This window comes from Melozone crissalis, unplaced genomic scaffold (genome assembly GCF_028551555.1).
Source record: "Melozone crissalis strain CALT ecotype California unplaced genomic scaffold, PUWL_Pcris_2 ptg000027l_1, whole genome shotgun sequence".
Taxonomy (NCBI): Eukaryota; Metazoa; Chordata; class Aves; order Passeriformes; family Passerellidae; genus Melozone; species Melozone crissalis.
The window spans coordinates 37,776,725-37,791,825 of NW_026535805.1; the positions used below are offsets into that span (position 1 = coordinate 37,776,725).

Consider the following 15,101-nt stretch of genomic DNA (forward strand, 5'->3'; position numbering starts at 1 on the left):
ATAAGCTATCTTTATAAGATATTTCACACAGGTAGAACTTCTTGTCAACACAGACAAGTCATCCTTTCAAGACAGGTTTAAAGCTAGATGTGCAGGCCCTAAAATATTACCTTGATTTCTAGCATAAGGTTCCAAAATCTGTATTTGGAAACTGTGACATAATTTTGAAAAATATTACACCAATCTTCAGTGTAATACTGCAATGAAATCACGTTTAAAAGTTTATTGTCTAAAATCCTCTGTTGAGAAGGATTTAAAAATTTAACATAGCATGTAAAGTTTCTTTCTTGGAGCAAGTGCTCGCATTAAAACATTTAATATACATTTCATTTATTGGTTTGGATTTCCCAAATTTTTTTATGACAAAAATGGATGTGGTCCAAATGGACAATAAGTAACATGATCTCATTGCCTATCATGCAGTTCTTTGAACACAAACTGTAAAAAAGTCAAGCTATTAAACTGATTTATTGTGCATGCAGTGTACAATACACTTTGAAAAACTGCCTAAATACACTTATTCTATAGCTTGGAATAAAATAAGTATGTATTTAACTTGTATTTCAGTTTTTCATGAGAATGTATATAGCAAGTGCACTACAGAAAGTGAGCTATGTTTTTTGTCACTTTTGCCTGGTGTTTTAAATTCCTGTCAGATAGAATCTAATGCCAGAGAGATAAAAATAAGCAGAATACTTCTGAACCTTCCTGTCATTTAGGCTGAAAAGAAACTCAATCTATACTGTGTTACACATGTGTTCAACTTAGCTGTTTACAGCCAGCTTTCACATAAATGAGCTTAAAGTAGTTTGGGACACCCAGAATGAAGCAAAACTCACAGACAGTATCATGAGCATTCAGATTAGCCTGAAGGCACATGTTGTGTGGAGGAGACTCAAGGTTTGATGCAGAAAAGACAGGTTGGTGACAGGTTGGTGACACAGGTGGCTGGGCTGCAGGTTAAACAGCTACGGCACGGTACTACGGGAATGCGGTCACAGCACCTCCAGGTCCACAGCCAGCCCATAACTCAGTTGAGTACCTGTGGAGTCCACTAGTTCATTTGCAGGACAACAGAACGTGGATACAAACCACACTTCAGCTAGCAACAGCTACTTTTTAAATTAAAGCATGCTGAAGTGCTGCTAGGCTATGGCCTAAACCGAGCAAATGAAGGAGAACTACAGTCTAGCTTCAACAGCCAGGGTTTAAGAGGTCATCTCACGCTAAACTTGATTCCCTGGGCAGCAAACTCAATGGCAAGGAGCCAGTATCTAAAATCAGGTGGGGATTTTTCAGTAAGAGCAGCTTGCTGGACTGACCATGCTGTGAGCCTGGTTAGGAACCCACAACTTCCATATTCAGGAAGTGGTTGCAAAAGCCATTTAGCAGAAGTTCCATAACACCAATTCAAGAGCAGTCAAAGCTGATCCAAGAAAGTCTCTAATTTTAGCAACTCTCTACACCACAAGGAGCAAAGTCTGTATTTCCATAATGTCGAAGCTCGCTCCTGGCATTGTTGACCCAGTCAATAGAGCCTGAGCCCTTAAATCGAAGAAAGCAATAAATTAAGGTTGCACATAGGCAGATAGCTGCAATGTCTCCTCCAAGTTGATCTGAGTCATGTCTGTCAACTTCCAAATAGGGATTTTCTCAGCCTATAATGCTGTTACTTTTTAAGGGACCCAAGAGTAGCACTGTAGCACATCCTGGGACTTGGACACAGCAACAAAAGTCCCATCCTGTTCACCAATATTCTGAGTACATTTGCAGTGACAAAGCATCAGCCCTGTTCGAACATGTCCTGCATACTTCTGCCAATAGTACAAGTGATGTTGGTGGGGTGAAAGAATAAAGCAATGATAGTGCCAAAATCAGTTGGACAAAGACTTGACAGAAACAGTGGCTGCATATTATTTTAACTTTACACCAAAAGCCTGATTTTGCCCCTTCCTTTACCCAAGAACTCATCCAGTGGAAATCCATCCTTCTCATTTAAAACAGGGATATGATTCAGGTGATTCAAAGGCTGACCATCAGTCATTGACTCAGATTACTTTTTTTTTTTCTCAAAAGCTTTATCTTAAATTACCCCTTACTCTAAGTTTTCTGAGTTTTCCATAGGTCTCTTCACAAGCTGGGCTCACACAGCAGTTAGATGCTTATTTGATGTTATAGAACATCAAAATATTTTGTCTGCTAAAGCATAAATTGGATCATTTTTCCTTTATGCTTCTGGAAGAAGACTTCAAGGAGCTTCATGGGCAGGCAGTAGGAAAGGGTGCAAAGGAAGCTTTTGGTGGGTGAGATTTCATAAGTGATGGCTGGGGGTTTTTAACAGTGCCAGACAACTCACACATACTGTACATTCTCCACAAAGATCTTTCAGTGTGATTTTTACTTTAAATGCATGCTACACTGTATTTTGCCAATACACCTGTCCAAAGCTGTGTGCTTAAAATCATAGGAAAACATTTTTATCTAACCATTCATTTTAATGTCTAATATTTTGAATAACAAACTTGCACACTAGCCTTTGGATTTCCATCATAGAACAAAAACTTCCCCATTTTCTTTTCTGACAACCAGAACTACTTAGGTTTTCAAGGATTACTCTTGCTTTTGATACTGCATTTGTGAAAATAACAATTTACTAATGTTTCATAAGGAAGTAACTGTTATTTCAACACTGTAATTTAGTTGTAAGATATGACAGCCTGGTTCTGGTAAGATATGAACAAGGACAGAAGGAAGGCAAGGACAGAACTCTGACTCCTCCAATGATTGTAATACAAAATACTGCCTAATGAAATTTTATGGATAGTTGCACATTTTTTATAATAAAATATAATCTTGAAACTGTTTTGAGTTTAGCCAAGAATCTCACTAATGATGTTATCTAAAACAAGGTAATATGCACTCGGTCTGCATTTCAGAAGGGATTTGCCCAGATCACCCCAGAACACATAGTTCCTAAATGGCTGCATCCTCGCTGATTTCCCACTGGAAACTTACATGCAAAACACTGTACTCAGATCTGTATTGTGTAAATGGGCTGTCGTTTAGTCTTACCCCTAATTTCTGATGTGAAGGCACTTAGAATTTCCCTTTCTGCTTCCTCTGACAATTCATTTCTTTTTCTCTAAATGCTTAATTTTGCACCTGCTTTCAGTACGGGGACATCCTTCCACAATTTTTGCACGGTCCTCCCCAGCATACTTTAATTCTGAAGATTTCTTCTGGAGGGAGAAGGTCTGTAAGAGTAACCCAGATATCTAAAGCTGCAGCTCACACTCCTCATCAACCCCACCTTTACCTATGCAGACTTTAAACCGCTCCAGTAGAAACCTCAGTACCCCCGGGGCTCTTGTTCAGAACTCCGGCTATAAGCCGGGTTACGGAGGATTTGATGGGGTTCGTAGTTTTTTGGGGGTTTTTTTGGTTTTTTTTTTTTGGTTCAGAATGACTAACACGCCATCCCGGGGCCTGCAGAGGGCGCTCGGGGCGCCCAGCCGGGCCATGAGGGAGAGCCCCGCCCAGCCAGCGTTGGCCAATCAGAGTCCGCCCCACGGCGGGACTGCGCGAGCCGAGGGAAGCCGAACCCCTTCGGCCATTTCCGCCACCGGAGACCCGATGATTTCCGACTGCGCCCAAAGCCAGCGCCGAGTCTCTTCGGCAACTTCCGGAAATCCGGAAGGGAGGCCGCCAAGCGCGTTCGGGCGTGTCCGGAACGGCAGTGACGCCCGGACGACGGGAGGGCGGCCACGCTCCGGCCGCAGCCAGACATGCGGCTGCTCTCGCGGGCTCTCCGCGCGGCGCAAGGCTACCGAGCAGCCGCGCTGCCCCCTCGGAGCCTCCGGGCGGCGCCGGTGGGATGGCAGCTGCCGGCGCGGCGCGGGCTGAGCGCACGGCCCGGCCTGGAGGAGCTGTTCGCCGCGCCCTCCCTGCGCCGCCTGCTGGAGGCGCGCGCGCGGGGCGAGGGCGGGGCGGCGCCGCAGCTGGCGGCGCGCGTGCAGCGGCTGCGCGACAAGGAGCGGGAGCTGCGCGACACGCGGGAGCTGGCGCAAGGTGCGGGACGCGGCGCGCGGCCGGCTGGGTCCGCGAGCGTGACGCCACTACGTCACCGGGGAGCGGCCCCGAGCGGCGGGCAGAGGGCGGGGGTTCATTTGCATGCGCTGACGCCATTGGGCGAGCGGGCCTTGGGTGGGGCGGAGTCCGGCGCGTGGCGCGGCGCACCTGCCGGGCGGGGTGGCGGGAGCGCGGCGCGCGTGTCCCCGGGCGGGGCGGGGCCGGTGACACCGCACGTGTCACCCCCGGGAGCACGGGGCGCCCCCCGAGGGCAGAGGAAACAGCCCGGGCAGAGATCGTCAGTGCCAGTGAGCGGGGAAAGTACCTCCCCCGGCGTGGGAAGTGCTGATGCTGGAACCTATTTCATAAATAACAAAGATAACTAATCGGGGATAGAAAACTTCCTAAGTTTTCGTGCAGTTTTTTTTTTTATCTTCCCCTTGCTGCCAAGACAGCCCAGTCCACCTGCCTGTCTCCGTTTTGGCAGTCGTAGAAGTCAGCACCTGGATCTGCCGTCTCCACACCGTGATTTGACTTTGTTATGTGTCAGAAGCTGCGCACATTTAGTTCTGCCAAATAATGGGCTGCTTTTTTTTACTGAGAATCAAACTTCGTTTTGATAACAGTTAGAAAACTAAAATGTAGAAATGGACTATTTTAGCATCAATAAACATTCGTTAGATGATTAAGTATTCCCTAGAACTAGTATTCCCCAGTATTCCCTAGAACTGTAGTATTCAGATTTTTACATACAGTGATAGGAGTATTAGTCCTTTTAACAAGGAGTGGCAATTTTGGAGCCTCTATGCCCTTTAAATCCTTTATGTTCTTGCCACACTGAAATACAGAAAATACTTTTTTAGAGCCACAGAATGGCTGGTGTGGGAAGGACCTGTGGATGTCACCAGTCCACCCTCCTGCTCAAGCAAGGTCACCCACAAGTTGCTCAGGATTTCACCTGTTAGGTTTTGAGTATCTCCAAGTTTCACAAGGATGAAAATTCACAACCAATCTGTGCAACCTCTGTGTGCTATTGTTTGACCACCGGCGCAGTAATTGTCATTTTTTATGGTTGGCTTGGATTTTAGTTTTGGATGTTTTAGCAGAAATTCTTTTATTTCAGATTTTTCTCATGTCTTATACCTGCACAGGATTAGAAAACACTTAATAGGTACTTAGAATCTTCTTTACAGACCATATTAGTAATTTGATTTTCTAACAGATTTAGTGTTTTGGGGGAGGGAGGGAGGGAGGGAGAGAGGGGTTGTGTGGTAATATGGTTTTGGTTTGGGTGTTATTTTTTTTTTGGTAAATTAAGTTATTCATGTGGTTATTTATTTAAAATAACCACATGTTAGAAAAAAACCACAGGTTTTGTTAGAATGGCACTGATATATGTCTGAGGATTAACCATACTCAAATATTTCAGATGAGAATAAAGATTTCCGGAAGCTTGCAGAAACAGAGATTGCTTCCTGTGAAGAAGAGATAGCTGAACTGAAACAACAGGTTAGATCCCCTTATGAAGCCCTTGTTTCCTTGCCATTTTTAAATTAACAAAGCCAAATTGTCTTCTTGGGGGTGTTGGAACTAGGTGATATTTAAGGCCTCTTCCGACCCAAACCATTCTATGATTCTCATCAAGATATATGTGATAAATTCTTCTTCCTCCCCACTGTGCTAGTTATAGTCCCCAAACAGTGTCTGTTAGCCAAGGAAAATTTTAAAAAATCAGGTTCTATAAAGACATCCTGTAAGCAAGTGTCTGTTTGTACCTGAAAACATTTCAATCAAAGTATCTTTTTAAATAGGTGCTATAGTTTGTCTTGTCTGGGTGTATCTTTATGGATGTTCAACTCTTTAGCCCTTGGAAACGTTAAACTTACATAGTGTCACTCACTGGTGGGTTTGAAAAAAAATGTAGTACTATGTAACTATGTTAGGCTGCTACTTTATATAAATTTTACAGAGTATCTATTTTATTTAACAAAAAAAAAATCCTTAGGTAAACAGACTGTTTCAACTTAACTGTAGAAGCTGCTGTGGTTGTATTCTTTATTCCTCCAACAACAATACAACAGTCACTTTATAAATATTTTTTGTAAATATCTATGATTCTGCCAAAAGAAGTCATCATCTGTGGAAAGAAACATCACCCAATGCTAGTAAAGGATGAGGATTTAAAAGCATTTGCAAATCATCCAGAATTTTGATTCAGCATGCAAAATTTTGATCATTTTTATGTTTTGGTATATCTTTCTTCTGCAAATGAGGCTCTTTTTTAAAAAATAAATAAACAAATAATACATTTGTGTTGTTGTTGAAGGACTGTGCTCATGAACATCCTTCTTAGCTCTGCAGCTGAGGTAGAATTAAGGGGGGCTCTGATTCAGTTGTGTTACAAGAACAGGCATGTATCCTGTGGCTCAAGAGAGGCCTGTGTAGCTCCTGTGACCCTGAACAGAATCAGGGAGCCTTCCTGCAATGCAGCATCACCCTTGCACACCTTTGCCTGGCTGAATCCTGTCCTCAGGGTGGGAGAGCACAGCCTGGATCAGTTACAGATGGGTGTGGACAGCACTGTCAGAGAGGAGTCTTAGCTGGGTGCTTTTGTATTCACAGATAGTGTTGCTTTTGATTCCTTCAGAAGAAACAGATGAGAGTGATCTTGTCATGGAAGTAACTGCTGGAGTTGGAGGGCAGGAAGCCATGCTGTTCACCTCGGAGATATTTGATATGTATCAACGATATGCTGCTTATAAAAAGTGGAAATTTGAAGTATTAGAATACTTTCCCAGTGAACTAGGTCAGTAATGAAAAAACTGTAACTTCCTAATTCCAGTTGAAACACTCATTCATATGATATTTTAATTTCCAAAGTAAAGGAAACTAATTTGCACTATCTTAATTTTAGAAGTGTAATATTTTTCAAATGTCTGATTACAGTTCTCTTCAGCTTCTGTATTTGGGCACGAAACTCCATTTCAGAAAAACTATTAAAATACAAAAGTGCTACAAAGAAAATTTGTCTTTCAGTAATTTCATTTCTACATTTTAAAACTATTGAAAGACAAGTGCTTGGCAGAAAGGGAAATTTAGAAAGTGATACAGATATGTTGGTTTAGGTTTTTTTTAATAAAGATTATGTAAATTTTATTTGACTGCAGTGTTTTACTTAGGTATCTAATTTTTTGGTATCTAGTTTTATTGTTTATAGATTAGGTTGATGGAAGATTGAAAAATCTGGTTTTTATTGTGGATCTATTGGCATAGAGGAATCAATTTTATTAAAAAAATTCTTGAAGTTTAATCTAAAACATTTTAAATTTATTTGTAATAGTATCTCATCTATAATATAAGGGAATGGGATATTTGGATATAGCTTATCTGTAACAGCTGTTAAAATCTTTATTAGAATTTAGTTTCAAAAGTGTTATATTTGTAAACTGTTTTAATATCTTTCTTTAGAGTTCTTAGCAATTATCTTATTTCAAGTTCATGAACATGAATTCAGGCTCCCTTCTAGAGTGCCTGCTAATAATTCAATTAATATACTTTAAAAAATTTATGACACTTGAATTACTTATTTTCTATTATCTAGATTTGTTAATATTAATAAACTTCTTGTATTGTCAAGAGCTCATGTGCCAAGTAAACTTATGCAGTTCACTTGGTGATAGGGATGAGAAGCTTCATGTTAGAGTGCATCGTGTTGCTGAAGGAACAAAATCATATTCATCCCCACTCATGAGCAGGCAAACGTTTTGCTAGGAGCTGAACCAGTTCAGCCTTCAAAGCCAACAGAAATCTGTTTATTTCTTTTTTTCTTAGGTAAATGGAATAAACATTGTACACATTAAATGGGTGTAAACAGAAAAGAGGAAGGGTCTGGGTCTTTTTTTTTCACATACTAGGGGGAGAGGAGAGTTGCCTTTCCATTGAGGCAAGACTTGGATTGGGTAAACCTTAGCAGTCTCACACACTTCACCTTCAGAGCAAGTTTCAGTCAGCTTAAGCAAAGTCTGTCTCATCTTCCAGCCAGCTGTATGTTTTTTCTTTCTCATCTCTAGCAGTTTTGAGGCCACTGTGCTAATTGGATCAGTCCACTGATTTGGCTGAAAATTCCCAGTTATGGAATAGTTGTAAGTCAGATCTGACTCAGCTTACAGTCCTATGATTAGAAGAAAAAGGGAGTTGGGCTTGGCTGCCCTTTTGGTGAAAGCTCAATCCTTGGACAAGGAGCCCACACCCTCAGAGATATTCTCATTAATGCCTTAAATGGGAAATGGAACTAATATGTGAACCTGGTATAAATCTATCCATATTTTCTCTTGTAAAGGGCTAGTTTTTAAATGGTTATATGTTTACTTTAAAGTCTGTTTTGCTAAGGGTTTGTTTATGTACCTTAATTAACATTTAGGATGTAAATCTTGGGAAAACTAAAGGCAGTCCTAGCTTTTGTCAGCCACTTGCAGGTTATTTTTTGATTTTGTGTAACCACATATTATCTAAACAGATGCTGGAGATAAATTGGGAGGTAGGGGCACTATACATGGCATGGCCAATGAAATGGATATTTGAACCCTCAGGTTCAAAGTGTCTGTGCTGTGCTGAGTAAGCGTGGAGCTAAGTATGCTGGTGACACTAGGCTGTTACATCCTACTCACATTCCATTTTTATTGGTCACATGAGTAAAAGCAAGGTCCTGTGTTAAAATGTCAGTCTCCCTTATTTCAGAGAACTCCTGAGTTTGAAATCTGCAGGTGAGCATGTTAAATAAAGCTGCCATAAAACACAGATGTTCCAGTCCACTCTTAAATGACTATTGACCTACCCCGTGGGATACCACTATGCAAAAATAGCATGTTGAAGATTCAGCACACGTGTTGAAGCACAAATCATGTCATTATTTATCTACTGCTTCTCACCCTGCAGTGGCAGGCAGAGACAAAGATGTGGAACTTTTCCCTGATCTAAGATGCCACATAACAAACGAGTGCAAATTCATACCCTTGTTCTGAGTAAATCAGACATCAGGATAGATTGGGACATTTTGTTTAAAAGGGGCAAACACATAGTTATCAAGAGTTAACTACATTTAACAGGTCTACGACTTGTCTGCCAGCATAAAAGGTCTGTCAAACTTTCATTAGATTTCGCTGCAGTTCTTAATAAATCTATGTTGATAGTAGTCAGTTTGAAGTAGTATGACCTAAATACCTGTCATGTGAACCAGTTTCTTGGTCATCTTGTTCTAAGCATGTAGGCACACATGCCACTACAAATACTAAAAGCAGAAGGATAAAAATGATGTGAAATTGAAAGCCAAATTGCCTCTTCCAATCTTTCACCAACAGGACTGTAAAACAATATATATTTTAATAAAGTTATGAGTGAACGAACATGTCCATGGAGGTGAACGATGTGGCCTGTGACTGGCAGGTGACTTTTTCCTGCTCCACAGGGCAATTTCAGATTCCATATTGTCTTCATTTTACTTTTATAAAAAGCTGTTGTCTTGTTCCTGTGGTTGAGTTCCTTAGTCTGAGAGATAGCTTAAACCAGTATTTCTGAGAAGCATGTGCCTCTTCTTCTCCTCAGCTATGCTTTCATATTGCAAGGCTTGAAGAGCAATACTCTTTCAAGGCCACCTGTGCCTTCAGTCATTCCCTTGGCACACTATCCACTGTGCTGAGAATGGGATTTGGGAATTGTGTTGCATTGAAGACAAAAATGGGTGAAAAGTTATGTTCATTTATAGTGCCATCACATCTCTGATCCTTCACTCGTACTGCACACCAACAAACAAGAAAGATCAAGAATATCATAGAGTAGTAGAAACACAAACTCTCTCCCAAGGCCATGATTGCTATGGGCTTGACTTCCAAGTTCCAAGCTGTTCAGTGCTGGTAGGCTGCTGCTGTCAAGTGTTTGCCTGGAGGTATTGGTAAGAGGTGCAAGAACCTGTGTTCTGTTTGCTCCAGAAAAAATTATATATGTGTATATAAAAAATTAAATTGCACACTACAAAACAGACGTTGACAGTCCTTTCCTTTTTTAGGTAGTGTGTGAGTAAATATGTAGGGCTTTAAGGTTATTCTTGCATTTTTGGCATAATTTTGCCCAAGTGTTTAAATTGTAAAATCATCATTTTAAGAGCCGAATGCCGGTGGTGTGTAAATACACTGTTTGAAGTATAACAGCATAGTATCAGCAGTTCTTAAAGGTTTACAAGTGTTTTTCTTCTCTATTTAAGGTGGCCTAAGACATGCAGTAGCCAGTATTGCAGGTGTTGAGGCTTACAAATACATGAAGTTTGAAGGAGGAGTGCATCGTGTTCAGCGGGTACCAAAGACAGAAAAACAAGGACGCATTCACACCAGCACAATGACTGTTGCAATATTACCCCAACCCACTGAGGTAATATTTATCTTTCAGTATAACAGAATTTACCAGGAGCAGTGTTTGATACCAAGTGTTTTCTACCTCTCTTGATATTCTCACATTATGACTTTTAATGTTAATTTTAAATCAGGTCATATTTGTTATTTTATTTTTATCACAGGGATGGAGTAAAGAATTTCTGTCTTTTCTCATAATCCTAATTTCAGTAAAGTCACTGAGAGTTTACTTAACTATGACTTGAAAATTCCCTGTGATGGTCTTGCATGCTTTGTGGAAAACCACATTTTCTGAAAAGTAACAAAAGACTGAATCATTTTACCAAGCTCATAGATTACGTCTTTTAGCACTTCCTCTTTCCCATTTTTGTAGTGTCCTCACTTGCCTGTTCTAAAATGTATGATAATTCAGTTTTGCTATATTTGCTTGCTTAAAAGCAATGGGCTAAGAAAGCTTTGTTTTGATCTTAGTTTCATGTTGACATAGCAGATTGACAAAGATGTTACTCCTTCCTGAACTTCCTTCAAATTGTCTTGCTCCTTCCTCACAGAGGCTATTGCTCTACTCCAAAGCCAAAAAAGGGAATGTCTTCCATTTCATTTAAAAACCATCCAGTCAAGCTCAAATATTGGTTAACTCTGCTGGAAGAGAATGCAGAGCTCTCAGAAGAGAGGAAAATTAGTGTTAAGCAATGATTATGTATTAAGTTACTATTTGGCTGATTTCTGGGTCTCCATCATGATGCATTCCGGTCTGATTACCAAGATTTCTTAATATATTTATAAGTGGATTTGAATTAGTACCCGTAAGCATTCAGAAGTTTGATCTTGCATGAATGTGCCTTCTAAAATAAACTGACTGTGCATATTTGATATCTGTCTAGATAAAAACAACATAAAATACTTTTTTTCTCTTGTTCTGTCTCCCATGACAGATGAGGCTGCAAATTAGTCCAAAAGATCTACGGATAGAAACAAAGCGAGCTAGTGGAGCTGGAGGCCAGCACGTCAATACCACCGATAGTGCTGTGCGGATAGTTCACATTCCAACAGGTGCTGCTTCATCCTTTCCTTAGTAAAAGATTTACATTCCAAAACTGCTGCCAGAATTTCTTCTGAAACAATGGTTTTATTTCCGAACCTGGGCAACAGTAGAGCAGAGGTTTAACACAGTTTTCATGTCTGTTCATACTAGTCTAAATGCATCATCTTGTGCCCACTCCAGTTTTTAGCAGTGAAGACTACTGGCTTCAGTAGGTAAGCTATAATTTTGCTATTAAACATGACACTCTAAAAGGAGTCAGATCAGTTTCTATGAAAAAATTATATTTAAGCTTTCAAATATTGAAAATTACACCGAAAAATGGAGTAGCTTGAAATCTAATTATCTGAATTTTCTTGACTGAAGTCTCCAAAAGAGAGTTGTGCTATTTTCATATTAAAACATTACTTTTAATTGCAGAGTCTACTCAGAATGCCAGCTCCCATTTGTCTGCTGGCTCCCTTCCCGTAGATGACACACATAACTAAGAGGCCCATCCCTCTGGCTCAGGTTAGGAAACATAGCAAGGATAAGATACACCCTCAAATACTACCTGATTTTAGCTGTTGTATGGGGGCTTTTTATTGCCATTCCTAAGCCTTTTACTTCCATTTGAGCAATTCACAACAGCCTTCTTGACTTTCATTGCATTTTAACTTTTCCTCTTCTCTACCACAAACATTCATCAGGCTTTACATGGTTTCAGGGTAATCCCAAGCCTTCTTTATCTTCATGTATCCAGATTTTTGCCACCCATTTTGTTGTATCTGTTTAAAACATCGATCCATTCTGCACTTTTTGCATCACTCTAGTAAAACAGAAGGCAAGCAGTGGGAGGTTAAAATTCTGTTCACTATATGGTGACAAAAAGAGTCCCCAGATAAAAAATGTTTTGCATTGCCTGTATGTTTGGATAAAAACACAGCAAACTAACAACCAGATCTTCGTTTTTGCTGATGGCAGTTATTAGGGTGTGTTATAGAAATCTTAAAGTGTATTGCAATTTTTTTGCACTTATACACAGTTAACAGGGGAGTTTATACCTCACATTAGCTCCAGAGTTTTTCCTCTTCCATCTTTCCCTTTTTCATTTCTCTGATCTCTCTTCCCTTAAAATTGTCCTGTTGCTTCTTCTACTTCTCTCATCCTAAATCTTTTTATAAACTTTCACTGTGATCCAAAATGTTGTTTATAAATAAGTCTTTCAGAAAGTAATACTATGTGATCTTATAAAATCATCCTCTAATATTACCAGAGCTACTTAATAAGTCCAAATAACAACTTAGCTTGTACTGTATTTCTTCTTCCTGCTCCTTTTTTGGGCTTTTCATTTCTTACCTTTGATTGTGTGTCTTGAGATAAGAAAGCACACCCTACTAATTTTTTAAATAAAAAAGTGCCCACTTTTTTATATTCTGATCATATGCTAAGGCACTCACTATCTTATGTATTTTACTGTTCCTTAAATTCTACATTTCCTGGAACTGTGGCCAAAATTTACAAGTAATGAAGGTGTCTTTTATAAGTCAGATCACATCACATATCTTTTATTTCATTATCCATCTATTGTCCAAGTGAAATAAATTTCCACTGAATTAAATTTCTTGTCTTATGGCTTAAAGCACCTGTACAACTCAGCCTACATGTGTCTCCCAAAATGTATCATTACTCATTAATAAACCTGGACTTCTGCATTCCCAGTCCAAATGTAACAGCCTAATATAACATATAAAAAATCTTCCAGAAATTGCAGAGCTCTTTTAGTATGTGTTAATCTTAAATGCTAAATGTCACGATATTTTTGACAGGGATTGTGGCTGAATGTCAGCAAGAAAGATCCCAAATTAGAAACAAAGAGAAGGCTATGCAAATGCTATGTGCTAAACTGTACAATGCCAAACTAGAAGAAGAAACCAAAAAGAGAAACTATGCTCGAAAGATTCAAGTAAGTTTCATTTAGTTGTGATCTAATTCTGTACAAGCATATGTCTTTGAGGTAACACCTTTGTTGAACAGCAAGTAGTAAATGGAAATACAGAGCAGCAGCAGCCCAGGAAGGACTTACATGAGGCAAAAAAAAGTCAGAGAATCACAGAATGGTTTGGATTGGCAGGGACCGTAAAAACAGTCTAGCTCCAGCCTTCCTACCATGGGAAGGGATGCCTTCCACTTGGCCACTCTGGAGAACAAAATTTCTGGAGTCCCCAAGCTCTCTGAACAACAGCATTGCCTTTTACTGCAGCAGTAAAGGCCGTATATTAGCCAGACTTAAAATTTCAGTAGTAGGGAAATCCTAGAGATCCAGTGAAACAAACTGGATTGCAGCATGAAGAACCAGAATAGTATTAGAAAATGATGCAGTAAAATTGTTCTTTTACATGTTTGAGAACAATTACTGCAGCTGTAGAAGTGATCTGAGTACTATGTAACTATAACAAATTTTGTATAGTCATGTGAGGAAGAGAAACCTTTTGCTTTGTATGTCTAATCACTATTTCACCATTTTTTTAAGATGATGATAAACTGATTCTTCTTGTTTAACAGATTGGGACTAAAGGAAGATCAGAGAAGATCAGAACATACAACTTTCCACAGGACCGGATTACAGACCACAGAATAAGCAGATCAGTGCATCATGTTGAGTCTTTCATGCTAGGGGAAGAAATGCTTGATGAAATGATACAAACTCTGAGAGAATATGCTGATTATGAATCTCTAATGGAAATTATTTCAGAAAATGATAAAAATAATTCTTCCTGAACGTGGTTCTTTCTCAGGCCATTACAACAGATGTAGACCTTGGTCTGCAAAGAAGCTTCTCAGAGCACCACCCAGAAAATGGAACTTGTTTTCAGATCATGAAAAACATCACAACTTGTGCCCTCATGAATATTAAACATTTTTCTTACCTGCTGGATAGAGGACTTTATTATCTTCAAATGAGACATTATTGGTGCAGTAGTCCTTGTGAAAAGTTTATTTGACTGCACCAAAAATAACAGCAGTTTTTAAATTCTACTGAGAACTGATTAAAAAGGTATGCATGCATTAAAAAAGGAATTATTTCTAGTTCCTGTTTTCATTTAAACTATGGCTTAACCATCACACAGCAGTGTGAAATAGCTTACTTGGGAGAACAAAAAAAATTCCTATTTTGTTTGAGTGATTGGAAAAAAGTGATAAATAAATGATCCCACTCTATCTATCCACATATTTATTAATCATTTACATGTATCCTGGGAAAGGGAGTCAAAGTGTATCGCTGTCATGTTTTCAAGTCCTTCTGGCCCTTATTTATAAACACAAAACAAGTTTAGGAATATCCCTTGTTGGAGGAAAAAAAAGCCATGGAAGCCAAGTGAGGAATCATATGAATTGGTTTTGGAACAAATGTTTCTGTTCTCAAGTCAAAAATAAAAGTAATTGTTACAATTACTTTTGTTTGACTGATATTTTAGTATCCAGTTGACTTCAGTGTCTCCTTTATGGTTTTAATGGAATGTCCAAGTTATTGATCTTCTGAAAGTTATGTGCTATGACCAGCACTTACTGGTTTTGTCTGTATTTAACAGCATTTTACAACATTTGAT

General features: G+C 39.5%; 1 protein-coding gene across 1 annotated transcript; it reads left to right on the top strand.

The window, feature by feature from the left end:
* Positions 1–3,635: 3,635 nt before the first annotated feature.
* Positions 3,636–14,877, top strand: MTRF1L (mitochondrial translation release factor 1 like). Its single transcript, XM_054279816.1, has 7 exons — positions 3,636–4,068; positions 5,498–5,577; positions 6,691–6,874; positions 10,325–10,488; positions 11,405–11,522; positions 13,320–13,456; positions 14,056–14,877. The coding sequence occupies exons 1-7, from the start codon at positions 3,786–3,788 to the stop codon at positions 14,269–14,271; spliced, it is 1,182 nt and encodes a 393-aa protein (XP_054135791.1). The 5' UTR covers positions 3,636–3,785; the 3' UTR covers positions 14,272–14,877.
* The last annotated feature ends 224 nt before the right edge of the window (positions 14,878–15,101 follow it).

Excerpts from the sequence above, each read along its gene's own strand:
- MTRF1L (XM_054279816.1), top strand. The coding sequence starts at position 3,786 with ATGCGGCTGCTCTCGCGGGCTCTCCGCGCGGCGCAAGGCTACCGAGCA. Across the intron at positions 4,069-5,497 it reads CACGCGGGAGCTGGCGCAAG|ATGAGAATAAAGATTTCCGG; the intron begins GTGCGGGACGCG and ends CAAATATTTCAG. Across the intron at positions 10,489-11,404 it reads TATTACCCCAACCCACTGAG|ATGAGGCTGCAAATTAGTCC; the intron begins GTAATATTTATC and ends CTCCCATGACAG.